Consider the following 26,446-nt stretch of genomic DNA (forward strand, 5'->3'; position numbering starts at 1 on the left):
CCCGGAAGGCTTACATGCAGAAGGATTACAAGTTCAAGGCTAGCCTCAGCAATCTGGTGAGACTCTGTCTCAAAAAACAAAAACAAAAAATAAGGCTGGGGATATAGCTCAGTGGTAAAGTGCCCTTGGATTCAATCCCCAATATCAAAATAAAATAAACACCAGTCCTTCTTCCCATCCTCCTGTAATAAGCAGGGAAGCCCTGGTGAGACAGCAGTGTTTCCTTTGAGCCAAACCCTTCAGGGGACACAGGGGAACACCTTGGTTCCAGCTGTCAGCTTATCAGAAACTTGTGCCATCTACCATAGTTCCAGGAGCACTGCCCTCCATAACAGTCCCCGGCCCCTAGTCCTGAGCCTCTTCATACCACTTCGCCTGACACTTCTCGTGGAGTCACCCTCCTACCTGGCTCAATTACCACAATGTGGGGCTAGGGATATAGCTCAGTTGGTAGAGTGCTTGCTTTGCATGCCCAAGGCCCTAAGTTCAATCACTAGCACACAAAAAGAAAAAAGAAAAAAAAAAAAAAAAAAAAAAAAGTGCTCAATTACCACAATGTGCTCATGAAAAGAAAAACTCGGGGCTGGGGTTGTGGCTCAGCAGTAGAATGCTGTGAGGCCCTGGGTTCGATCCTCAGCACCACATAAAAATAAATAAATAAAACAAATGTTAAAAAAAAAAAAAAAGAAAGAATAGAAAAACTCCACTGGCCACAAGATATACAGAACCAGGTTCTGGTCAGAAAATCTGAGTCAGGGTCAGCTACAGAAGGGCCCAAATGAAGCTTGACAGATCTAAATAGGGACAACTTTTATGGAGCCAGGGAGGCGCCTTCTCCTTCTCTTAACTGCTAGAGCCCAGGAAGGGAAGACAGGCAGTTTCCAGTTCTATGGTAATCAGTCACTGGCAAGCTGTCCCCCTCTGCGAAAGAAAGTCTCCCTTTCCTTTCTTACTTCTACCACACTCTAAAGTTCCTTGGGTAGAGGGTTTGTGTTACTGCTGGGGGATTCCTCCATTACATATGGAGGACTTCAGTTTCCCACTGTTAAATGAGTGAAAGAAAAGTTCAACCTTCTCCAGCAAAAACTATGTGCAGAGGCTGGGGCTGGGGCTCAGCGGCAGAGCACTTGCCTGGCATGTGTGAGGCACTCAGCACCACATATAAATAAATAAAAAATAAAGGTACATCAACAACTAAAAAATATTTAAAAACAAAAACAAAAACAAACAAACAAACAAAAAACCCATGTGCAAATCACTTGTGACATTTAGCACAGTGAGCCTAGAGGTGAGAAGGCAAATTGGAAGTACCTCTCTTTATTCTGAACACCTTGTCAGGGACTCAGAACTACAGTCCAACTTCTAAAACTTCTAGTCTTCCATATTCACACTCTGAAATAGAGCTGGCAGAGAACACAGTGCCAGGTTCCCTGCCTCTTTACCCTATACTTCTAGAGCCAGTCTCCTGAATTCCTCCAGGCTGGAGTAGCTTGTGTGTATTTCTAGTAATGCTGTAAACACGTGTTTTTGCACAGGGCTGGCCACAGGCCAGAAGAGAACAAGGTATAGGAAGCAGATGAGACAGGTGGGCCTAGTGGCTGGAAAGGGACAGAAAGACTGCAGAAGAGCCAGTGCCTGAGGCCAGTAGGCCCACCCAAGAGATCTGAGCAAAGTCCTGGAGAGCAGGGCCACGTGGGGTGGGTGGTGGACACAGAGGAATTGCCAGAGGACTTAAAGTAGGAATCCAAATGGAGCCAGTAGATCACTGAGCCCTGAGAGAAGCTTGGAAAGGGAGAGGAGGAGCTGGTGCTTACTTTTTGGAGGCTGGAGGAATTCAGTTGAGTCTTGTCGATGATCTTCACAGCTACCTGAACATGAGACAACAAAGCCCAAGATCACTTCTTTGACCAGGCTAAGCCTAGGACCTGATTCTACTTCCTCCTTTGTATTTCCTGCTCCTTTTCATCCCTCAGTTCTTAGCACCTCAGTCAGATCTCATTTCGGCCTGATAAACAAGAGGCTGGCTGCTGGTGTCCCCCCACTACCTGTGGAGTGTCGACAGGATGGGAGCTGCTGCCATACCCCTAGCCCAGTGCTCACCTCTTTCCCAGTCAGGATGTGCCGGGCCAACTTCACCTTGGCGAAGTTACCCTTGCCAATGGTCTTGAGGAGTCGGTAGTTGCCAATATGGGGCTGCTCGTCAGCAGAGGTGGCTGAGTTGCGGCCCCGCAGCATGTTGGACTTACTGCTGGGCTTGGAATCAAGGTGTCCCAAGGTGGGCTGTAGGTAGAAACAGACATACCTTTACACACTAACCTTCAGGTTCCCTAGACCCCTGCCCTCAGCTCTCTTCAAGAGACATAAGAGGCGGGGGCAGACTCCAAGGGGATGATAGGCAGGGAGAAAAGGGAGGAGGGGAGGACATGGCGGCCAGCCTTCAGTCCAAAGGAGCATGGCATAAAGCACAGCCAAGATCCCAGGGAACAGCGCAGCTCCAGCATGGGTGCTACTGAGGCCCCAGCAATAGCTCCTCTGCCTCAGGTAGAAGAAATGGCCTCCTACTGTCCTGTTCACAAGAGAAGATCACCACATCCAAAGTCACAGGTGCAGCATGAGCAGAACTGCTTCAAAGCCTTCACTGACACCCAACCCCTTTATCACTTTACACTTTACATTTATTTGTTGTGGCTCCCAGTGAGAAGAGAGACCCATGAGGGCCTGCATATCTATTTTCTTCACTGATAGATCCCAGCACTTAGACAGACTGAACTACGGTTGATACTAAATGAATCCTTGCACAACAAATGAACTGAATAACTGGGTCCAAGCATGGCAGCAGAAGTTATAACTGGCTCTGAACATGTATACAAATATAATAATATAAGACAATATAAAACAGCATTATGGTTCAGCTGGGCACAGTGGAGTAACACCTGTAACCCCAGTGAATCAGGAGGCTGAGGCAGGAGGATGGCAAGTTCGAGGCCAGCCTCAGCAACTTAACAAGGCCCTAAGCAACTTAGTGAGACCCTATCTCAAAATAAAAAATAAAAAGGGCTGGGGATGTGGATGCTCAGTGGTTAAGCACCTCTGGGTTCAATCCCCCAAAATTAAATAAATAAAAGGAGAAAAGAAAGAGTCTGGTCTAATTCCTATTTTGAGCCCCAAATCACCTGGTGCCAGAGCCTCATTCCAGATCCTTTTGGAGCTACCTTAGAAACTTCAAAGAGACTGAGGATAATAGGGTGATCAGAAACGGGTGAGTCAAGGTTCTTCCTTTCCTGGCCCCACCTGGCTCCAAGTGAATACTTTAAAACCACAGAGAAAAAGCATGACTTGCTACAACCCAAGGAACTGCAAGACATTTGCTAGCTCGATAGATACTTCTCAAGCAGAAAAATAACAAGCACCCTGATTCTGACTCGCCCTGCTTGCCAATCTGTCAACAGAGGGTCTTTGCATTGTACATGTGGGGTGCTCTTCCATTGAGCTACATCCCAGCCCTGCCTCAGCTGTCCCAGTTGCTGGAATTACAAGACTGCACCACTATATGCAGCATGTGGGCTATGTTTTTGAGCTCCCTGAGCAGATCCCAGAAGCCCCTTGAAGGAGAAAAGACCCTATGCACATGGCAAACTGTGAAGCAGGGGCTCTTGACAGACCAAAAGAGTCCCTTTTTGCCTCCATGGCCCTCTCTGCTACGTCTCCCCATGAAGACACCGATCCTTTCTGTCTTCCATCCAGCTGCAGAGTTTTTTGGTCTACGATTCTCCCCGTACCGAGTCTTGAGTCCGGCTAGATGACCAGATTCTCACATGCCTGCTTTCTCCCTTCCTAACGAACTTCGGGGTTCCCACCCCCTGGAGACAAGGGCAGTTGTAGGCCCTGCTGGTGTCAAGTGGGGTGTTTCCTTTGAAGGATACTCATCCCATCCAGTAGGTCTGAAGGCCCAGCCTCCAGGGCCTACCACTTCTCAGCTTCATCCTCCCCGACAAGCTGCTGGACTTTCAGTGCCCCTGTCCCACTTCCAGGGAGCCAGCAACAGAAACCTTCCTTCTGTTTCAGCTCTCACGAGAGGAAGATGGGTGGGAAAGCTTCCTTGGCAGCTTCTAATGCACTTTCTGGGTTTCTGGTTACACTGTTTTTCTGAGGGCACAGCCAAAGGCAGCAAGAGCCTGACAGCCTCCAAGCCTGAACCTGAAATAGGGACTTGGCATCTACCAGGGGATGGGGCAAAGCCGGGAACGCCACGCCCATCCGAGCCCGCCCTGTCCATCCATCTTGGTGATTTTGGCCCTGGAGCTTGTCTTTGTGGCACAGCTGGACAGCATCCCCCTCAGCTTTGGCTACATGCTGGACTTCAAGAACCATCAACAGGGGCTGGGGATGTGGCTCAAGCGGTAGTGCGCTCGCCCGGCATGCGTGTGGCCCGGGTTCGATCCTCAGCACCACATACCAACAAAGATGTTGTGTCCGCCGAGAATTGAAAAATAAATATTAAAAAAATTAAAAAAAAAAAAAAAAAAAAAGAACCATCAACAACCATAAGTGGTACTCGCCATCCACCCTCTTCCTTATTGGTTAAGGTTAAGAGTGTAGATACCAGAGGTCAACTGCCAGAGTTCAAATCCTAGCTGCCACTTAATGTGTTAACTTCATTAACATCATCCTTAAGAAGGTAAGGATGCAAGAGGTGGGAGTTTGGGGGGAAATCACTCAAAAGATGACCCATGGGTGTTTCCACTCATCTGTGAGGTAATCTACTGGGTTCTAAGGAGTTCCACAGACCAACAAAACTAGATTTAAGTACTGGTTCTCCTACCTACTAGCTTTAGTTTTCTTATCTCTCTCTCTTTTTTTTTTTTGAGAGAGAGAGAGAGAGAGAGAATTTTAATATTTATTTTTTAGTTATCGGCAGACACAACATCTTTGTTGGTATGTGGTGCTGAGGATTGAACCCGGGCCGCACGCATGCCAGGTGAGCACGCTACCGCTTGAGCCACATCCCCAGCCCAAGTTTTCTTATCTCATAAAAAAGAAATAAAACATTCCCTACTTCTCATAGGTAGATGAGAAAATCCACCTAAAATGCTTTATCCAATGCCGAATAAAAGCAAACAAAGGGCTGGGGTTGTGGCTCAGTGGTAGAGCGCTCACCTAGCATGTGTGAGGCACTGGGTTCGATCCTCAGCATTACATTTAAAAAAAAAAAAAGTAAACAAACAAAATAAAGGTATTGTATCCATCTACAACTAAAAAAATTCTTAAAACAAAAACAAATGTTATTGTCCACTAAGCCAATGTCTGTCTGTCTACAAATGTCTACATCTAAGCCAAGTACTGGTAAGGTGGCTGCAGGCCATCAGATACCATGGGACCTTCTACCTGGGAGACTGGTCCAGGCTGAGCATGTGCTAGCCTCCATCCCAGCACCTGTGGCCTTCACAAGACAGGAGAGAACCAGACACTCACATGGGGTGGGCTTTGACTCCCTGTTCCAGAGTCACCAATTGCCTTTTCAGGCGTGAACCACCTAACTTTTGGGACTCAAAATACTCAGTTCTTCTCATCATGCCTCTTTTATGCAGCAGAATGTTTCCTGTAGCAGGGATGTAGGACAGGGTAAGGAAGAGTCCACCAGGAGGAAGGAGAGAAAGGAAAAGATAGGAATAGAGAAAGGAGTTTCCCACTGACAATGCTTCTTGCTTGGGCCAAGGCCTCAGGCGAGGCAACTTCCTTGCCTCCACTGCTGCTCTGAAGGGTGAAGAGGAGGCAAGCTGCAGGTGGCTATTATGGAGTTTCCCTTCTATGATTCAGACAAGGCCCATTCATCTTGGCTCTGGATCTCACCAACGGGGTGGCAGGCTGAGGCCTATCTGCCCTTGTAGGCCAAAGAAACAGGATCTGGCTAAAGCCCTGGTCTCCCTTTTACCACCAACTCCCTGCTCACAGTAGGATGTACAACACCAGACACCCCAAAGCTCTGGCCTATATCTACATCTATCCCAGGGAGACCCCCAACGCTCCCAAAAAGACTTCAGAAATAAGGGATTTCCCCTGCAAGGCAGTACGTGGAACCAAGGTAGACCCATTACTATTACTCAGCAGGCCTGATCCTATAGAAGTGAGGTGAAAACAACTTGGGGCCTGCAATCAAACAGAGGATAGAAGGCAGGGCACTAAGGGTAAGAGAAGAGTTGTTTAGACCCACACAGTTTGCTAGAGCCCTTCAGCTTGGGAGCTGAGAACCTGGCTTAGGCGTGTTGCCAGGCTTGCCCGGAAGAGCCTCCACCCTGAGAGGCTGGGCACTGACTCAGGTAGGCAGGGCCCCCTGCATGAATGCTGGAAGCTCCCACCAACAGTTCTCCCCTCTAGAAACTATGCTCTGGGACTCAGCATGGAAATGTTCTGAGGTTTCTCCAGGGCTGGAAGGGGTTATCACCTATCGGCAGGCTCTCCTCAGCCAGAGGTGGAACAAGGCCAGGCACAGTGAAAAAAAACGTCCCCTGGGCACTGGCCTGAGATCCCAGCTGGCCCTCACCATAGCTTCTGAGTGCCTCTCTGTTGCAGCTCACCTTCCAGGCCTCCATCTGCCCCAGCAGATGCAAACTCAGAGGAGACTTTCCTTTCCTAGTCACACATCTCTTCAACGCTGCACTGGGACACCCTTCCCGTGACTCCTACCACTCACTCCATGCTGGTGCCTGGCTCCACTAAGCAATTCCTGAGAGACCCTTGCTTCATGTAGGAGGGAGGGGAGAGGAGAGGAGTCTCAGAGGTAAAAAGGGGGAAACATACCCGGTCGGAGAAAGGGACAAAGATTATCAGCGACTTCCATTCAGTACAGCCCACAGCAGAACCTGTCAGGCAGCGAGGGCAAAGTACAGAGGCCGAAAAGAGCCAGGCCCAGGGCGGGGGCTGCCTGCTCAGCCAGCCACCCTTACTCAGCCGGAGCAGGCGACACCTTCCACCACCTCCTCAGTGAAAAGGAGTAAAGCAGCCAGGCTGAGTGGCTCCTGCCTGGGAACCTGGTCTGTGTTGCAACCGAAACCACCACTAGCAGAGAGAGAGAGTGGTTTGGCAAGGAGAGCAACGGGGACAAAGCCTGGGGCTTCTGGAAGACCAGGGTCTGGTGGTCAGGAAGGGTGTGCAGTTCTGGGACAGTGCTCCAAGATCAGAGTGGGAGGAGAGGGGCAGGAGACACAGGGCAGGAAGGGCAACAGAGAAAGAGGCGGGTTTAGATCAACTTCCTTATCCCCTCCCCCTTCCTCCCTCCCCGGAAGTGGGCTGCCCCACCCTCCCTAGGTGTTCTGCTGGGTAACAGCTGCAGAGGGTGAGGAGGAGACTCCCTTCAGCCAGGGCAATCATAAAGCCCTTATCTCACCTGCAGCAGGTGGGATCTGCGTAGGGGCACAGCATTTTAACAAGGCCTCAAACATGGCCAGGAAGGCTATGTGTGACTCACATGTGCTGGCCCAGCGGGCAACCCTGGTGAGATCGGCAAGCCTCCCTCAGGGTTGCAGCAGAGCCAGCAAGCCCCCAGTGGCAGATGAACCTCCCACTTCCAAACAACACAGCACTTAGCCTTATAAAAATGCACACCCTGCTTGGATACCAAGTATTAAGTATTTTAGAGATTATATCAGGGGTTTGAGGACACTGCGAAGCCCCTTGGAGGTTTAGGTTTAGATGCCTTTTTCGATAAATTGGGAATAATAAACAGTCTTAATCCTAGATTACACTCGGGTTGAACAATCCAAATGTTCCTCCTAAGTCCCTTCCAACCCTGCTTCTGGAAGTCTATCCTTAGGTTTCTGCTCATCTCCAAGTCTCTAGTTACCAACCCCGACTCACCCCACAAAAAAACATCCTGTTAGGGACACTGAGCCTCACACATGCTAAATAAGTGCTCTACCACTGAGCTACAACCCCTACCCCTGTATTTGCTTTTTTGCGTACCTCTCCCCAAAAGTAAGACTGGCTCCTACAGACTAGCTGAAGGAGAAGACAGAAGCTTAGTAAAGTGCCTGGGGCGACAGGAAAAAAGGGTTCCATTGGACCAGGAATGAGTCTGGCTTTAGGGAATTTATCCAGATGGTCCCACAGCAAGCCTTCCTCCTCCTACCCCTCCCCAATAGACCCTGATCTCAGGGGAGGTCATGGTTTACACTGGATCCCGAACTCAGGCTGGCCTGGGACCACCTGGCCTTTCATTAACTGGCAAACTTAAAAGCCAGAGAAGGATCACACAACTTGGTTTTTCCAGTCCCCAGGGTTTTGCAATGTGACAGAAGGATTGTTTCCCCAGTCCTATGTGTGGGAGACAGTAAGGGGTTTCGTGAACTTGAGGAAGTAGCAAGAACTGACTTCAAAGAGAGGCTATGGAGAGGTAGGGTAGATCAGATGAAAAGGTATTGGCTGTGGAAACCTTCAGCTTTTCAAACCTCCCTCCCTCCTTCACTGTATCCAGGAGGCTTCCTTGCATCCTTTGATCCTGAGCAACTGTCACTCTCAACTGGAAGAAATCAATAAACCAAAGGAGCAGGGTGCAGTGGTACACACCTGTAATCTCAGCAGGCTGAGGCTAGAGGATAGCAAGTTTAAGGCCAGCCTCAGCAACTTAGTGAGGTCTTAAGGGACTTAGTGAGACCCTGTCTCAAAATAAAAATTAAAGAGAGTTGGAGATGTAGTTAAGTGGTAAAGCACACCTGGGTTCAATTCCTAGTACCAAAAACAAACAAACAAACAAAAAAAGCCTCCCAAATTAACTGAGAACATCCACATTCCCTTAATATCCCATTGTAGCAGGAAGCTGGAACTATGCAAAGCTTCAAAGGAATCTCCCTTTTTCCAGCCAGGGTGGATGCCACCAGGTAAGGGACAGCAGCAGAGTCTGCAATTTAAGCCAATGATTAGGTTGTTGGCTATCCTTTTTGCCCTCTTAGCCACAATCCTCAGCCCTGGGCAAGGAGACCAGTGAAAGAGCACGCCTCAAACCCTGACTAGAAGCCCCACAGCAAAAGCCAGAGGCTATCAGGGAAAAGCAGGTGGAACTAGCAAGAAGTCAGAAAACAGAGAACTCCAGTTCTCGCCCTTCATGCCTGGAAGCCACAGTGCAATAGCCTGCCTCAGTCTTGGATCCCAGAGCCACGGGAAATGTTGGGCTCCTTTTAAAACAGCATATCTTAAAAACTTTTTGTAGTTACAGATGGACAGAATGCCTTTATTTTATTTACTTTTATGTGGTGCTAAGGATCGAACCCAGTGTCTCACACATGCTAGGCAAGTGTTCTGCCACTGAGCTACAGCCTTAGCCCCAAACAGCATATCTATTGAGAACCCAGGACTTCAGAAGATTCTAGCACCACCTCATCCCTGAGAATGTGCTCACTGTAGTCTGGTTTCTGTCTCTCTCCAAATACTCTCTCTTTTTTTTTTTTTTGGTGCTGAGGATTGACCCCAGGGCCTTGTACACGCAAGGCAACATTCTACCAACTGAGTTATATAGCCAGCCCCAACTACTTTTGATCCAGCAAGACTCTGTTGAGCACCTACTTCTGCAGACAGGGGTCAGCTGCAAAGTTGAGTGAGAACTGATGCCTGCTTCTGAGATTCAGAAGAGGGGAACTACAGAAAGGACATCTGTAGTCTCCACTGCTGGCTCAAGGGGAGGTGGGCTGGTGGGGAGGTGGGCTGGCAGGCAGATAGCCTGAGAGCGAGCACTGCCAGGCTACTTATTAGCTGGTTGTACCTGAGCAAGATTACTTTACTCCTCTGATTTGGAACATGAAGATACCAGCTATACCCATTTCCTAGGACCAAAGTGAAGGTTAAATGAGAGCACCCATGTGCTTATCCACAATGCCTGATGCTCAGGAATGTCTTGATGTTTCCTATTGCCTCTGTTCACTTCTGTTCCACATCTCAAAGAACCGTAGTGACTACAAGTATCAGTGCCACTAAGCTGATTTGCACCGCCATGGTCTTCCTCCTAGAACAAGGAAAAGTCAAATTCCTGCCATGGCTGAGCTGTCAGGCAAAGGGGACCCTTTTTCCTAACATGAAGCCCTCCTGCCAAGAGGCATGTATGAATGAGCAGGTTTCATGCCACTGCACTGTTTTGTCCAAGGAGGATGAAGGTTGTCCTGACAGTTCCCACCCAGGTCTTTCCTTTCCTTGTTACTTCCTTAACTTCTTCCTCTCAAAAAAGGTCCAAGAAACAGCCGACATACCAGTACCACATGGTGCCAAGGGCTGGGGGAAGCTCACATTGCCAGCCTTGCACTTCATTTGGCTCCTCCCATACCAGTGGGTTACAGTAACCATGGAGACCAGCAAGTTCCTCCATATCACAGGAGAGCCAGCCTGCCAGCAGCCCAGGGCTCTGGGGGATGGGGGTGGTGGGGGGAGGCAGAAGGCAGTCTGCAGCCTAAGGTCTGGCTCACTTCACAGGGAACTGGGGGGAATGCATGAATTCTAACCAGTGCACCTGAGGTGCCTGGGCCTCCTGCTAGCCTAACTGAGCAGTTTGTTTTGGGTGTATTCTCTGCACTCTGGGCTTCCACCCCCACCCCTGCTGCTGTGTACTGGGCAGCTGTGTGGCACAGCAGGGAAGGGGTCACTGTGAAGCTAGATCTGTGGTGGGATGCAGCCCCACCCACTCTGGATGCCATGTAGGGACATACTATGCAGGTGCACTTGCACTGGGGGAGAAGCGCACTATCTAGTACATGATGCCGTCTTTTTTTTTTTAGTTATAGATGGACACAATATCTTTATTTTATTTATTTTTATGTGGTGCTGAGAAATGAACCCAGTGCCTCACGCGTGTGAGGCAAGCACTCTATCACTGAACCACAACTCCAGTCCATGATGCCGTCTTTTAAGGGATCCGGTTAAGCAAATCCTCTTTCTCTTTGTTTATTCCAAATTCACATATTTTCTAGAAGTGTGACTGCCTTCTCTGGACTCTCCCAGCATACTACCTTTACTGTCTCCACAACCTTAACTCCCTCCTTCTCTGAAGGGTCAGAGCCAGTGTCTCACTCACCTTCATATGCCCTTAGTGCCCAACAATGCCCACACCTGGCTGGCCCAAGTTAACATATTCACAGGTTCAATTTTTTGATCCTTAAAGTTGCTTTCTCTTGACCCCAGAAGAAAAAGGCAGAGGAAGGAAGATCAAAACTTGCCACGAGACCAATTTCCCCTTTCAGGGCGCTGTTGCCTTAGAAGTTGGTTGATTACTGTCAAAGAGAGGGAACCTTGGTCTGTCTTATTTGTGACCCAGAAGGACTCCTAATGCAGTATTTAATCAAGTACTGATCAAATAAATGTGCATGAATGAATGAATAAGAAAACATGTTGGGGAGGCTGGGGCTGTAGCTCAGTGGTAGAGTGCTTGCCTTGCATGTGTGAGGCACTGGATTCGATCCTCAGCACAAAATAAAAATAAATAATATTGTGTCCATCTACAACTAAAAAAATGTTAAAAAAGAAAACATGTTGAGGTATCTTCATGATGGTCTCTGGAACCCAAAACTGATAACCCCATCAGAGTACACAGATGACATTCAAGTAGACAGTGAGTCCCATAACCCCCTGGATGAAAGGTACTCACTAAAGGAAACTGAAGAGAGACTTAGAATACTGGCATACAGGGCCCACTCTACCTGCCTCCTGATGCCCCCTCAATCAAACCCAGGCCTGCTGGGTGCAGTGGTGCACACCTGTAATCTCAGAGACTCAGGAGGAGGCTGATGCAGGCTATCCCAAGTTCAAGGCCAGCCTCAGCAAACTTAGCAAGACCCTCTCTCAAAATAAAAAATAAAGTGGACTGGGGTTGTGGCTCAGTGTGATAGAGTGCTTACCTGGCATGTATGAGGCTCTGGGTTCGATCCTCAGCACCACATATAAATAAACAAATAAAGTAGAAAAAAAAATCCATTGGCAACTAAAAAATATTTTTTAAATAAATAAATAAAAATTAAAAAGGACTGGGATGTAGTTCAGTGATAGACAGTTTTTTTCTCTGCCTCTCTACTTTCAGCCCCTGCACTGCTTTGCTATCAAAACCACTGTGTGGGGCCAGGGTTGTGGTAGAGCACTTGCCTAGCATGCATGAGGCACTGGGTTTGACCGCCAGCATCACATAAAAATAAAGGTACTGTGTCCATCTACAACTAAAAAGAATATTTTTTAAAAAAGCAACAACAATACAACAACAACAACAAAAAACCATTGTGCTTTGTTTCTAGAATGCAATGCAACTTGAGCCATTCCAAAAGTTACTCATCAGCTAAGTGATCATGACCCATATCAGGCTCGCTGAAGACATTTATTTACCATCTACCACACTGACAGCCCTGCTTTAATGATTCCTTCTTGAACCAATGTGCTGATCGTAAGGCCCTGTCAATCCTAGGAGGCCAAAAAACTCACCAATACACACCTGTCTCCTGTCCTGCTGCACAAAACAGCATTTCTACCCTGCCCCCACCTTCCCAAATTGCCTCCAGTTACAGCAAAGCAATGGTACTAAAAACGGCAGCTGGGAGCTCAGTTGACTCACCAGCATAATCATCTCCTCCCAGAGTCTCCCATCTTCTCCTGGGGTTTTTGCCAACACAAAAGTAAAAAAGAAGCACGAGATCTTAAAAAAAAAGAAAAGAAAAAAACCTCTCAGCATTTATGCAACAGCCTTTCTACCTGGGTGTAGGTTTAACCCTTTGTTCCTGTCCTGCGGATGTGGTTTCCTTGATGCCTTTATGCTGAGGAGCGAAGCCATCCCCAGGCTGGGAAGCGGGCCTTCCTGCTCCTGTCCAGTTCCAGTGGCCGCTGGAAGGTGCTGAACAAGACATGCGCCTCTTTCCACTGCATCTTCCCCTGGAAGAGGAAAAAACTACTGCCTCCTACTCCTCCAGGTTCAAAGAAGTTGAAGAAGGAAGAATAAATGTCAGAAAGAACACTGGGACAAAGTTTGCTGCTCTAGAAGTCATCATGGTCAGAGGTAGAGTGCCAATAAGAAAAAAAACAACAGAAACCGCCAAGGGTATTCCCACCACCCTGGCCTCACAACTGTCCCTATCAGACCAAGCTTTCAGCACTGTGGCTGCTCCACCAAGTGACCATTAAATATCCAACTGGCTGCTTTTTCCAGAAGCAAAGTCACACTGGGCTGCTCTCACTGGTGGACAGAGTGCTGTCTGCTTCCTGCAGCAGTTCACAGTCAACCCATAGAGGGTCCTGAGCTGCAGGATGAGGCTACGGGACCATGGCTCATCAGCTGGAAGGCAGACCTATCTTTTGGTGCCATCACAAGTATTTGCAACCCCCAGCAACTGCCCTGGGCAGAAGAGAGGTGTTTCTTTTCCACTTTGCCATTCGACATCTAACATGACTTACTTGTGAGCTAGATGGTGTTAGGACTACAAAGTGCAAAACACTTCCACAAGCACATGCAAATCTGCTGCCAGGTTTCCTCAAGAAACCCCCTACTTACCAGAAGTTCCCTTCTAGGGTGCAGCTCAGGGGTAGAGTGCCTGCCCAGCTCGCACAGGCCCTGGATTCCAGCCCCAGCACCAGGGAAAAAAGAAAAAAGTTTCCTTCTGAAAGAACTATTTTTCATAAAAACGTCTTATTGATGGTGATCGTGTTTTCAGGTGGGCCCACAAGGGTCCACCACTGGATCTAAGTGGTAAGAACTGTACTTAAAGTTAAATGATGTAGCAAAGGAAACAGTCAAGAACGTAACCAGGGCTGGGGATGTGGCTCAAGCAGTAGCACGCTCGCCTGGCATGCGTGCGGCCCGGGTTCGATCCTCGGCACCCCATACAAACAAAGATGTTGTGCCCGCCGAAAACTAAAAAATAAATATTAAAAAATTCTCTCTCTCTCTTAAAACAAACAAACAAAAAAGAACGTAACCAGAGTGCCTATACAGTGGGAGAAAATCTTTGCTACCTGCACCTCAGATAGAGCTTAAAGAACACAAAAAAATTAATACCCCCCCAAAAATAATAATAACCCAATCAATAAACGGGCAAAGGAGCTTAACAGATACTTCACAAAAAAAAGAATTACGGTCAACAAATGTATGAAAAAATGTTCAACATCCCTAGTAATTAGAGAAATGCGGATTAAAACTACACTGAGATCTCATCTCACTCCAGTCAGAATGGCAATTATCAAGAAACAAGTAACAGTAACAATAACTCTTGGTGAGAATGTGGGGGAAAAAGTACTCTTACACAATGCTTGTAGAACCGCAAATTGGTGCAAACACTTTGGAAAGCAGTATGGAGATTCCTCAGAAAACTTGGAATGGAACCACCATTTGACCCAGTTATCCCTCTCCTTGGCATATACTCAAAGGATTTAAAATCAGTATACTATAGCGATGTGCCACATCAATGTCAACAGCAGCTCAATTCACAATAGCTAAGATATGGTGCCCTTCAACAGATGAATGGATAAAGAAAATGTGGTACATATATACATGGAATATTACTCAGCTATAAAGAAGGATGAAATGCTAAGTGAAATAAGCCAATTCTCCCTAAAAAACCAAAGGCCGAATATTTTCTCTGATATGCAGATGTTGACTCAAAATAGGTGGGGTGTGTGTGTGTGTGTGGAGGTTCACCAGGTTGAGGGGGAAGGAGTGAAGGGAAGGTAAGAGGGATGGGAATGGGAAAGACTGTAGAATGAACTAGACATCACTTTCCTATGTTCATATATGAATACATGACCAGTGTTCACTCCACATCATGTACAACCAACAAGACTGTGAAGTTAATACTCCATATAGTACATATGACATGTCAAAATACATTCTGTCAAGTATAAGTAAAAAGAAAAAAAAAAGCTAAATAATAGTTGAACTTGGAACCCTGGAAAATATCTTTGTTCTCTAAGCACCAAGGGCAGCAGACACTGGGGCTCCCTAACTTCCAAACTCTGGGTGAGGACTTAAACATGAGGGCTTCAAAGCACTTGGGGTGGCTGGAGCTTGCAGTAAAGTAGGAGACTGGGCTGGAGGAGGCGAGAATTCAGGTGAAGGGGAAGCTGAGGCTGCAGGAAAGACAGTTGAATGGGTGCTGCCTTCCAGGAGAGAGGGCTAGCGAAGGAAGACCAAAGAGGGAAATCTCTTGCTGGAGAGAAGGGAGCCTGCACCAGTGTCCCAACATAAGGGCCAGAGCTTTCCAGAGCTGGCTTCCCGACTGCCAACTGAAGCAGGAGAGGTGCCTCCGATCTCCCTTCCCAGGCCTGCCACCACTGCAGCTCAAGGCAGAGAATGCTGGGACCTGTCACTAAGTGGTCATGGCCTGAATGGGCACCTTGGCTCACTTGCCCCATAAATGGGAGAAGGTTCATCTGTTAGCAGTGAGGTAACGACTGGAAAGCCCGAACTTTTCAGTGAGACCCAGTGTGTGTAAGCTTATGGCTCTAGGCCCAGGGTGCACTGTTGCACCCTAAGAACACTGTTCAATTAATGGCAGCAACAAAAGTTTTGCTTCAGGGGGCCCTGGCTGTTTGTACTTTTGGTCTGAGAGCAAGAGTATAGCAAACCAGATGAAAGCCATCTTCCATTATAAGTGTCTTCTTAAAAAACTATTTTTTTTTTTGGCAGTACTGGGGTTTGACCCAGGGATGCCCCTGGGTGACACTCCCAGTCCTTTTTCATTCAGTAAGCTGTGGAGGCTGACCTCCTAACTTGGAAACCCCTTGCCTTAGTCTCCTCAGCTGTGCCACCATACCCAGCTTAAAAACACTTTTGCATGTTAATTCATCTTTTCAGAGCCCGTAGGAAGATAGCGTGAATACACTAGTTTCCAAGGGAAGAGAATGGTCCAGAGAAGGGCCAGCTCAGCCCTGGCCAGGGCAGCTGGCAGACCTGGGTTCTGGGCTTTCTGAACTCTGACAGGAACATGACAACAGCACTCTTTGGTGAAGATTAGCTCATGTGCTGGTGGAAGCCCTCAGGAACTAGAACTACCAATTAACAGGTGGTGCTGGGGAGGAAGGGGGCCACTTTTAGGCCTTACAAGAGAATGCTGGTTATTCTGAAGGAGGCAGGCAGCCAAGTCTGCAGCTTTCCACCTCTGAATTCACTCAACAAGGGCAGGGAAGAAAGGAGGGCTACAAGAAGAATGCATATCTCGTCCACTCCCATTAAACTCTAAAGGGCAGCTCTAATTGCCAACAGGCACGGTGACTTAAATCCAGCAATGAAGGAAAAACCCACCCAAAACCTCCAATCAGAACCGGGCTGGGCAGCAGGGGGTCATTGCTAACTGTACTGTTGCCCATTTTAGTCCCTGATAACAACCAAGGACAAAGAACCCCACAGGAATAAGGGGGTCTCTACCAAGTCTTGAAAACAGAAGTAAAATCAGAAATTAGCAAATAATCAATACCACTCAAAGCACTTAGAACAATGCCTGCGAGTATCAACTACTCACGACATGCCTGCTAGTACGATGGTAATTCTATATACTTTCCTTACTCGGTAGGTTTCCAGAAGATACAGTCTGGAAGGCTTTAACTGAAACTTGCCACAAATACTCTGCATTTCTAAAAAGAGATGCATCTTCTCAAACTGGCCCAAGAGAGTTCTTTGGTCAAAGGTCAAGTTCTAGTCGTCTCCTCCATGGCTCAGACACGGACTTGAGTTTCTTAACAGAGCCAGAAAAGGTTCCAGCGGCTCAATTGCTTTATCCCTTCCATAAAAGGCCACTTCACTTGCCCCAGATAAAAAGCACTTTATTTTTATTTTTTAAAAATATTTTTTAGATGTTGGACTTTTTTTTATTTTACTCGTTTATTTATCTGTGGTGCTGAGAATTGAACCCAGTGCCTCATACATGCTAGGCAAGTGCTCTACCACTGAGCCTCAACTTGAGTCCCTAAAAAGCACTTTAAACATACACATCCCACCCCAGGAAAAGACAAGAGCACACCTCGGCTCCCCAGGTACCAAGCGTTAGCAATCCTGCCAGGACTTTCTAGATATATAGACCTAGAAGCTGTGTAAATCAGCAGTCACAGTAGGAAATGTGTTTCAGACACACGAATGTGCAGTGGACCAGAACAAGTGCACCTCATACACTTACTAAAGCTCAGGCTGCCACTTCAGCTGTGAGAGGAGGAAGCGTGTGTGCATGCAGGGGGCGCGGCGGGGAGTGATGGTGGTGGTGAAAACCCAACCTGGGACTTGCCAGCTGTCCTTCACACAACATAACAGGCTCACTGTTTGAGGGAGAGGGGATTTGGGGTTTTGGATTTTGTCTCCCATGAACTAGCAGGCATCTGTCTCAGAGGCAGTTTCTTGAGACAGCTGCATGTCCTAGGCCCCTGGAGACAGAGTCAAAGAATAGAAGAAAGATAAATGAGATGCCCAAACTAAGAATTCAGGAAAACAAAACCTAGAAGGAATGAAACCCTCATCTTCCCACAGTTTAAAGTCCTGCTCCATGGACGCTCACTTTTCATGCGTGGTCCTCACTAAGGGATCACACCCTCCTGTTTCCGTTCCTTGGCAGACCCAGGCTTGCCTGGCATCTCCCCCTTTAACCTGAGAGCTCTACTCTGTCAAGTGGCTATGGTATCTAACGCTGATGCTGGCTACCCTGTGAAGAGATAACCAGTCATATGAACTGGGCTGACACGTTCTGCTGCACTTGTTTATAGGCAGGAGGATTAAAACAACCTGTCAAAGGAGGGGAGGGGGCAAACCTTGTGCACAGGACAGCATTGGGAACAGAGCAGAGAGGCCTCCTGCCAAGAAATCTTTTGCTCAAATATAAAGCAGAAATCACTCACTAAATGCCAAACCAGCTCCCTATGCCAAATACCACTTATGATCAAGTGACCTTGAGGCACTGCTTAATTTTTCCAATGTTCTTTGTATGAAAGGTTTATGTTTGGGGGCTTGGGTGTGAGGGGAGACTAAGGGAAATGGGCAACAGAGAGCCCCTAAAAAGCCCTAAATTTCAAGGAATAGCAAAGCAACACCTTCCTGGCCTACCAAGACATACATGTACAGGGCTTAAAAAGAAAGGACATTTTGTCTTTTTTGTGGTGCTGGGGGCCTCACATGTGCTAGACATGTATTTTACCACAAGCTACAGCCTCAAGAGAAAGAGGGGTTTATTTTGGTACTAGGGATTGAACCTAGGGGCGCTTAATCACTGAGCCACATCCCCAGCCCTTTTATTTTTTTTTGAGACAGGGTCTCACTAAATTACTTAGAACCTAAGTTGCTGAGGCTGGCTCTGAACTTGCGATCCTCCTGCCTCAGACTCCCAAATCACTGGGAATGTTTTGATTGTATGTTTGGTTAGAGAAAGAGTTCAGTTCTGAGATATCTAAACTCCCGACCAATAGCAAAACTACCAAAACAATATCTTCCATGACCATTTCTTGCCTGAGAGAACTTCAGAACTGGGTTTTGTTTGTTTATGGTTTGTTTTTTGTCTCTTTTTTCAGTGCTGGGGATGGAACCCAGGGCCTCGAGCATACTAGGCCAGTGCTCTACCACTGAGCCACAGCCTCTCTCCCATGTCAGAACTGGGAAGGAAAAAACTGCCTTTAGGTCCAGCTCCAGGGCAGAGAGGGTTAAGCAGCAGGTCAACCTGACAATGACAGCCACAGACACAGGAAGGACAGTAAAAGGCACCAGCACCTGAATCTTGGCTCTAACAGCTAAGCCTACAGAAGCTGGCCTTTGGCTCTGTGAAATCAGACTCTTTCTCCCCTGCTCCTCTGTAAAACCATTTGTCACAGCCTCCCCACTCAGCAAGCCTGGCTGCTACCACTGCCTTAGGCACTCCAGCCTCAGAGCAAGAGGATGTCCTGTGGGGAGCCAGAGAATGGTTGAAGGCTGTGGTGCTGCCCCTCCTCTAACCAGCTGAAGGGGAACCTGGGCTCCCTCTCCAGCTACTGCTTTTCTAACCTTCTACCCACAATCCTGTTGAGAGGAAGATGAATCCATGCTAAAGAAACTAAAGGAGGTAAGTCAGGAATGAAAGTTCCCAGCTTAGGAACTAAAGAACTTGGCTTTGCTGGGGTGGGGATGGTGGCGCTGCAAGGAATTCCAAGAATACACTTCCCATATCACCCACCCACCCAGCTCTCCTGAAGATCAGGGGTAGGCCTTGGGCAGGCCTGGCAGACACCTGGCTGGGTCACCATCTCCCCTAAGGATCCCTTGCCTCCACTAATATCAAAATGAGTCCGTACCTGCCACATAGGGCAAGCCTCTGTGGCTCTCATAATGTGCACACAGAGTTGGTAATGAACTTCAGCGTCCACATACTCACACATCCATTAATCTTCCTCCAGATCGCTGTTGTCATGCAGAGCAGTGAGGCAGGCTGAGTCCCCACTCAGAGCTGGTCACTCCAGTTTGCCTGGCAGCATGGGGGTAGGGGGAGGAGGAGGAAGGGAGATTATGATTCTCTACTTTCAAGCCCCGCCTCTAAAGCCCAGGAGGGAAGCAGCTGGATTCCACTGCAGGAGCTCCAATCTCTGGCCACTACAGAGCCAACCAGCTGCATAAGGAGAACTCTGGGGAATGTGCACATCAAACAAGCTGGCGAAAGGAGGGGGAACCAACTGGGGTAGAAGAGGTTGGTCTCCTGCCAAGAACTCTGAATGGTACTCCTATCATAACTAGAACACAACAGGAGAAGGGCAGGTGTATGGTCTCTGGGAAAGGCAAAAAGGGAAACAGTTTGAAAAAAAAAAGACTAGCATGGAACAGGATTCATCCCTGGTGGGAGAGAGACAGTCTATGCAGCCAGAAGTGAAATGCGGTCCTGTGAAGCTTCTCCCAGCCGGACAGTCACATTCTAACCTTAGGTCAATTTCACATGCTTTGCTGCTGTGCCCTGACCCCTGCAGTGTGGAGCACGGTCATTTCAACAATCCTAGCAGTTAAGGTCTGTTATTCGGAGCACTTGTGCCACTGACTGCCAATGACAGGAGAGCAGGACTCTCACGGGCTGTGTTGTGCAATTCAGTCTGTGGCCAGGGGCAGAGCAGAAGCCAGAGATGATGGCTTCCCACAGGGAGGGGAGGGTGCCTCTCTTGCCAGCACAGAGTCCAAGGCTGCCACAGAGAGGTGCTGTTTAGCGAGACAAATGTTCTTCAGGAGTGGTGGCCATGAAGTACTTCTTTCTCACCAACTGCTACCATGGGCCTCCTTCACAGGCTGCCTGAGAAGCTTGCAGAACCTCCAGTGGCAGAAAAGGTCTGTGAGTCACTCCCCCGTGAGAAAAGGGAAAGCAGTTCTGACCCCTGGGCTTGATACAGCCCCAGTGTCCCAGGCCAACCCTGCTGCAAAGCCAAATCCACAGCCATAAATTCCCCTGCCAGGAACCTGCACAGAAAAACCAGTCCTTCTTACTCTACAACATGGCACTACTGCAGTGGATGGTGCACCAAGCCTCCTCTACACAGGGCACCCAGCCCTGGGAACAGGAAGCAATGGTTTTATATACAAAGTACGTCTTTACCAAAACAAAACAAAACCTCTCCACATCACAACTGTTCATATGTCTTCCTATGTGTGTATGTAAAACTGATTCCGCTCTAGACCCACAGGTTCCTGGACTGTCTCTACAATGGCACTGTGACCTGGCTGCTATCTTTTCTGCCTGCAGCTGGGCTCCAGACATTTGTGTTTGAACGTAGAATGTTCTCACAGACCTCCAGGTCTTTGCTGCAGCCTCCCACCTTCTGGGACCATCCACTCCCTTTTCTCTTCCTGGTAAGCCTCTCTGTAGATCTTTTTTTTTTGTGGTGCTGAGGATTGAACCCTGTGCATGCGAGGCTCTTTTCTTTTTTTAATATTTATTTTTTAGTTGTAGTTGGACACAATACCTTTATTTATCTACTTTTATGTGGTGCTGAGGATCGAGCGAACACTCTACTGCTGAGCCACCCAGATCTCACTTTCTCCAGGAAGCTTTCCCAGCTCCACCCAACCACCCACCCAGCTCAGTTCATGGGTCTCTAGTGTGCCCCTCCAAGTGATCTCCCACTCAGGACGCCACTGCTGCTCAGTGGCCTTCCTGACATTTGGTGGCTATGTGGCTCACCATTCAACAAGACTGACCACAACCTCAGGGGAATTTCCAAGACTCAATTATTTCTCTGTCATTGTGCTCAGATTCAGTGCCTGGCACCTCAGTCTCTCCAGAAATGCATCCCTAAGACATGCTGGAAGGTCATAGGGTCAGGGTTTTCCTGCTTTGTTCAGAGAGGCTTCTCACCCAGTAGTTCTTGATACAGCCCTGCTCCATGTGACCCCTTCAGTGTGAGCTAGGGCTAGAATGCTGGGTGTCCTCTGTCTTAAATCCATTCCCTAGGGTTTTCTGGGGCCTTAATGGACACAATCTCTGGCAGGATTTCAGAGCTCATCTCTGGTGTGTGCAGCTGGGGCCTGCTGTTCTTCCAGCTGTCCCTTCCCAGTTTGCTTCCTCCATGAGGCCTACAGGTAGTCCCCACACAGGCCATCTAAGCAACACAACTGCCTCTGAAGTGTGGGCAATGGGGGCATAGTGCCAAGGGTCCCAGGGGAGATCTATTCTAGACCTAGCTCTACCCAAACAAGTTATGTAACCTTGAACAAGTCATCTACCCTCTTGGGACCTGTTTCTACACTGAGAACGTGGGGACTAAGACAAGCTGTAAGGGTCTGTCCTGTGTGGATGTGAGGGCTCTCGGTACCTCTGGGCTCACAAGCCTTTCAGTCCTGTCCCCAAGACCACAGCAGGAAGTGAGCATGGGCTGCAAGTCCTGAAAACCACTTCCTGACCTTGGCTTACGTCAAGTCAACCTGCCTAAAAGTCTTGCTGCGTAAGTAAACATCACCTAACATATCTTGGACATAGGGCTCCCACACTGGAAGACCTCACCTAGGATGAAGATTTTAAAGATAAGTGACAACTCCAGAAGTTGCACACCTTGCAAACACACAACCCTAACCTAGGATGCCCTAGGGAAGAACCCCCCAGCCCCAGCTTCAATTACCCCATTTACAAGCTACTGGCCCTTCCCAGCCTCTCTAAACACCAGGAACATGGCCACAAGGTGCTGGGAAAGGAACCATGCAGACACAGTCTAGTTCCCACAGGCCCCAGGGCTCTGCAACCTTCTTATGAGCAGCTGAGTAGGCGCAGCCCCTGGTGGGGTGAGCGGCACACCTAGGGCTGGCACCTGCCCCCACCTGCATGGTTCCCATAGCAGCTCGGTTCCTCAGGGCTCCTGGGTGGGGAGCTACCTGACTGCCACCAGTAGATAATCCGTGAGGAGAAACTGATTTGGCAAAGCCTAGCGAGCAGCAGTTTCAGTCTCTGTGCCCAGCTGGGGGAGGGGAGGAGACCCAAGCAGACCAGTCTAACAGGTCCTTCTTGCAACTACCCTGCCAGCTGGTGCCTTCTTCATGGGTTCAGAACGGGAGATAGAGAAGTCATATGGAGCTTTTACACGAAGACCACAGGGACTAAAGAAGGGAGAAAATGGTCATCTTTCTTACTCCTGCCCTACCCAAAATGGTCCTGGAAAACCTCGTACCTGACTTCCTCGGAGTTATTTTTTCCCCTTTTCGTCTTCTTTTTTTTTTTTAATTATTTATTTATTTGTTTATTTTTTTAGATAGGGTCTTGCTAAATTGCTGGGGCTGGCCTCAAACTTGCAATACTCCTGCCTCAGCCTCCTGAGTCACTGGGATTACAGGCATGCACCACTGCACCCAACCCCTCACAGTTCTTGGGCCTCAGAAAAGGAACCAGTCTATATCCACACCACTCTGAATGTGCCTGATCTCGTGTAATCTTGGAAGCTAAGCAGGGCTGGCCTGATTGGTACTTGAATGGGAGAAAAGCAACTGATCTCCTGAGACACTTGAAGCACAATCTGGGTCCTCGCCACCACCAGGCGCTGAGTTGGTGTGAAATCAGTTCTTCCTGTGCCATGCTCCCAAGTTTTTCTCCCCTATAAATAACTGCAGCTATTTGACACAGAGCGCATGATCTCTCCAACTCTGGACAAAATTCTCAACACTCCGAGTACCTATTCACCCACCACACAGAGGAAAGGATGAGGCTGGTGACGCAAAAGTCCCAGCATATATGGCCTGAGCATCAAGAGCAAGAATAGAACTCAGGCAGAGCCAAGGGCTTAGCTTTCTGCTTTGGTCCCTATTTCGGGAAGCCAGGCAGGGATTCCTCAGCAAAGGATTTTCTCCCTGTGGTTTCCTCTCTTGATTCTTAATCCAGCAATAGTGTAAACCTTCCCTCTCATCCTCAAAAAGTTGTGTGTATTTTGTTGTTTGTTTTGTTTTTCTGGTGCTGGCATGGGTCTTGTGCAAGATAAACAAATGCTCCACCACCGAGCTATATCCCCACTCCAAAAAGGAGTTATTTTTAGTAATTATTGTACCTAAGATACTGATTAAGAGTTTGAGGGCTGGGGTTGCGGTTCAGCGGTACAGCGCTTGCCTAGCACGTGCAAGGCCCTGGGTTCAATCCTCAGCACCACATAAAAATAAATAAATAAAGATATTGTACCCAACTACAACTAAAAAACAAAAAATAAACATTAAAAAAAAAAGACTTAAATAACCAAATAACTGGATAGAGACAGATGTCTGGGTTACAAACTAGTATATATACACTTTCTTGAGGATGGTTATAGTGGAGAACACCCATATTACAATTTTTATTTTATTTTACTTTTTGTGGTGCAACATATCAAACAGCTTGCACTCTACCACCAAGTTACATCTCCAGCCCATTTTTTATTTCTCAAATAATTCATTGAGAGATGACCATGTTGGGCTGGGGATGTGGCTCAAGCAGTAGCGTGCTCGCCTGGCAAGCATGCAGCCCAGGTTCGATCCTCAGCACCACATACAAACAAAGATGTTGTGTCCGCCGAAAACTAACAAATAAATATTAAAAAAAAAAAAATTCTCTCTCTCTTTTAAAAAAAAAAAAAAGAGAGAGAGAGAGAGTGAGATGACCATGTGCGAAGCACCCTAATAGGCTCTTGGGGAAGGAAGTAGGACCAGGAGGAATAACATAGCCCAACCTCTCACAGTTCTTGGTCCATTCAAAGGGGTTGACAATCTAACAGGAGAGAGAAGCACAAATCACACAGTCCAGTACAGACAAAGCCAAGAAGTTACGGTTGGCCTAATTACCCAGATTTATTAGTGGTCTGTGGTCTTTGTTATTTTTCAGAGGAACAATGAGCTAAGAGGGATCAGAGCAGAAGATGCCAGGTTTCACTTCCAGTGAGGACTATCAGTTCTGCCAGGATCTGTCCAGACCCTGGGTCGTTAATGAATGGGCCGCCTATGCACCAAGTGTACCATGTCCCGCAGTACCAGAGTGACGACGACGACAACTCAAGGGACTCCGTGAGGCATGGCTTAGCCTTCCTGTCTTTCATCACCATCTGGAAGCTACAGTCAAGCCTACTGTACAAGCAAAGATGATATGAGAACTTCAAAAGCACAAAATAAGAAAGCTGCTCAGGACTCTTCGTCACAGAAATAAAGTCAGAAAAAGCCCTTACAACAGAAACTGAAGCCAGTTATCCTGGCAAAGATTTGGAAGCGATTCCTGAAGTTCTGTACCAGAACCCCTATCTCAACACTGGCTGTAAATAGGGAGGCACGTTTGTATATTTTCCCTTTATTACCCAGTTGCTGGGAGTCAAGCCTGGTCCCTATAGTTCAGTTCAATTGACACGAGTTTTAAAATCTTACCCCTATCCTTCAGTCTTCTAGCAGGTTCAGAGCTCTTCAGGAAGAGATCAGGAAGAAATAAATACTTGTTCCTGAAGGTAACTGGGAAGAAAGAAAACTGCCTAGACAAACAGAAGATTTTCTGCCATCTCAAAAAAAAAAAAAAAAAGTCAGTTAATTCAGCGCTTGGGGATAAACACTAAGGCCAGGTTTTCTGTGGGGTGAAAAACACAATTCTAAACTAGTTCTTCTCCTGCCTTAAGAATAGAAAAGCTGGGCTGTGGTTGTAGCTCAGCGGTAGAGTGCTTGCCTAGCACATGTGAGGCCCTGGGTTCAATCCTCAGCACCACATAAAGATAAATAAATTAAAGTGTTGTGTCCATCTACAACTAATATATATCATTCATATATATATATATATATTTAAACATATAGTTTTTTAAAAAGAATATGAAAATTGGTGAAAGGATGGGTCCAAATCATTGCAAAAAAAAAATAAAATAAATCACTTCTTGGAATTAAAGAAAAAAATGCACATGAGCATAAATAGGAATGGGTTTGTTTAAAACCTTTCCTTAGAGAGCAGATTAGCTACATGAGACTCTTGTGGAGTGGTTTACCATGAAGAATTTTATAGTGTACGCATGCTGAATGTGAAGCTGGGAGTTCGGCATCTAAACATTTATTATTCAGAAAAATCCTTACACCACAATCATAATGAAGGTTTAACATCAGTGTTTGACATTTTGTCATTAAAGGATTGGTTTTAACAGTCTAGATTTGGCAGCCTGCCCTATAGGCTGTTTCACAAGCAGTTTCTGTGGTTTCAAGAAGGCAGGGTGTTTGCTTTTCAAACACTATCTTAAAAATATATTTTAGAATAGGGTTCAACCATTCCAAGACAGAAGGAAGGAATGAAAACCAAACCAAATAAAGGAATCTGGTGCTGCCAAACAAAAGGGGGCACACCAGAGGGAGAACAGGGTAGGAAGAGATATTACTCACCACCTGCACCAAAACAGAAGCAGGCCGACTCAGGACTTCTTACTACCAAGTGAGAAATGATGGGGCTGAGGATATAGCTCAGGGTAACGCATGTGCTTAGAAAATGCAAGGCTCTGTGTTCCATCCCCAGTATCACATTAAAAAGGAAATGAGGACACAGAAGTGACATTAACAACATGAGATTAATAAAGGGAATCCCTACACAGATCTTCATCTCTCCAAAGTCAATTTACCTGGCCCAAATCTACATGTTTACTCAAAAACACGAAACCAAACAAAACCACCCCAATGGTTCCACATCCACGCAAAGGACTGTCATCTAATCAATTAGCAGCCACTCCTCTCTGCCAGCATGCCGTTGGTAATTAAGGTACAATGCTTTCTCCTTGGGAATAGAGTACAGAAGGGCAGAGCCCCTGTGGACTAGCCCAACATGCCAGCCTTTTCATTAGTGAGGAGAGCCCTGCCACGCACTCTCCAAGGAAGCCGTGGCTGCAACACTGAAGAGCGCTTGCGTGTGACTAGCAGCTACCTCTGCTGAGAGAAAAATGTATGTTGAGATGGGAATGTGGGGAGGGGAGAACCACTCATAAGAAAGTCCACAGGCTGTGTGCTCCTCCAAGTCATTCATGTGGACCTTGGCTTTTCTACCAGAGATGAGTTCTAAAGTAATTTAGATAT

At 47.4% G+C, this 26,446-nt stretch overlaps 1 protein-coding gene across 8 annotated transcripts in view; it reads right to left on the reverse strand.

The window, feature by feature from the left end:
• The window catches only part of Mark2 (microtubule affinity regulating kinase 2), a 60,740-nt gene that overhangs the window by 13,293 nt on the left and 21,001 nt on the right, over positions 1-26,446 (reverse strand). For 4 of the 8 annotated variants that reach the window (XM_027944233.3, XM_071616087.1, XM_071616086.1 and 1 more), the window contains 2 exons: positions 2,101-2,280; positions 1,815-1,868 (listed from right to left, as the gene is read on the reverse strand). In XM_027944233.3, the coding sequence (XP_027800034.2) occupies positions 1,815-1,868; positions 2,101-2,280 (234 nt within the window). Of the gene's footprint in view, positions 1-1,814; positions 1,869-2,100; positions 2,281-6,798; positions 6,821-12,571; positions 12,592-12,708; positions 12,886-19,322; positions 19,413-26,446 lie in introns of those variants that run through there. The other 4 variants (XM_071616085.1, XM_027944237.2, XM_027944235.2 and 1 more) reach the window with 4 other exon arrangements.

This window comes from Marmota flaviventris, chromosome 9, assembly GCF_047511675.1.
Source record: "Marmota flaviventris isolate mMarFla1 chromosome 9, mMarFla1.hap1, whole genome shotgun sequence".
NCBI lineage: Eukaryota > Metazoa > Chordata > Mammalia > Rodentia > Sciuridae > Marmota > Marmota flaviventris.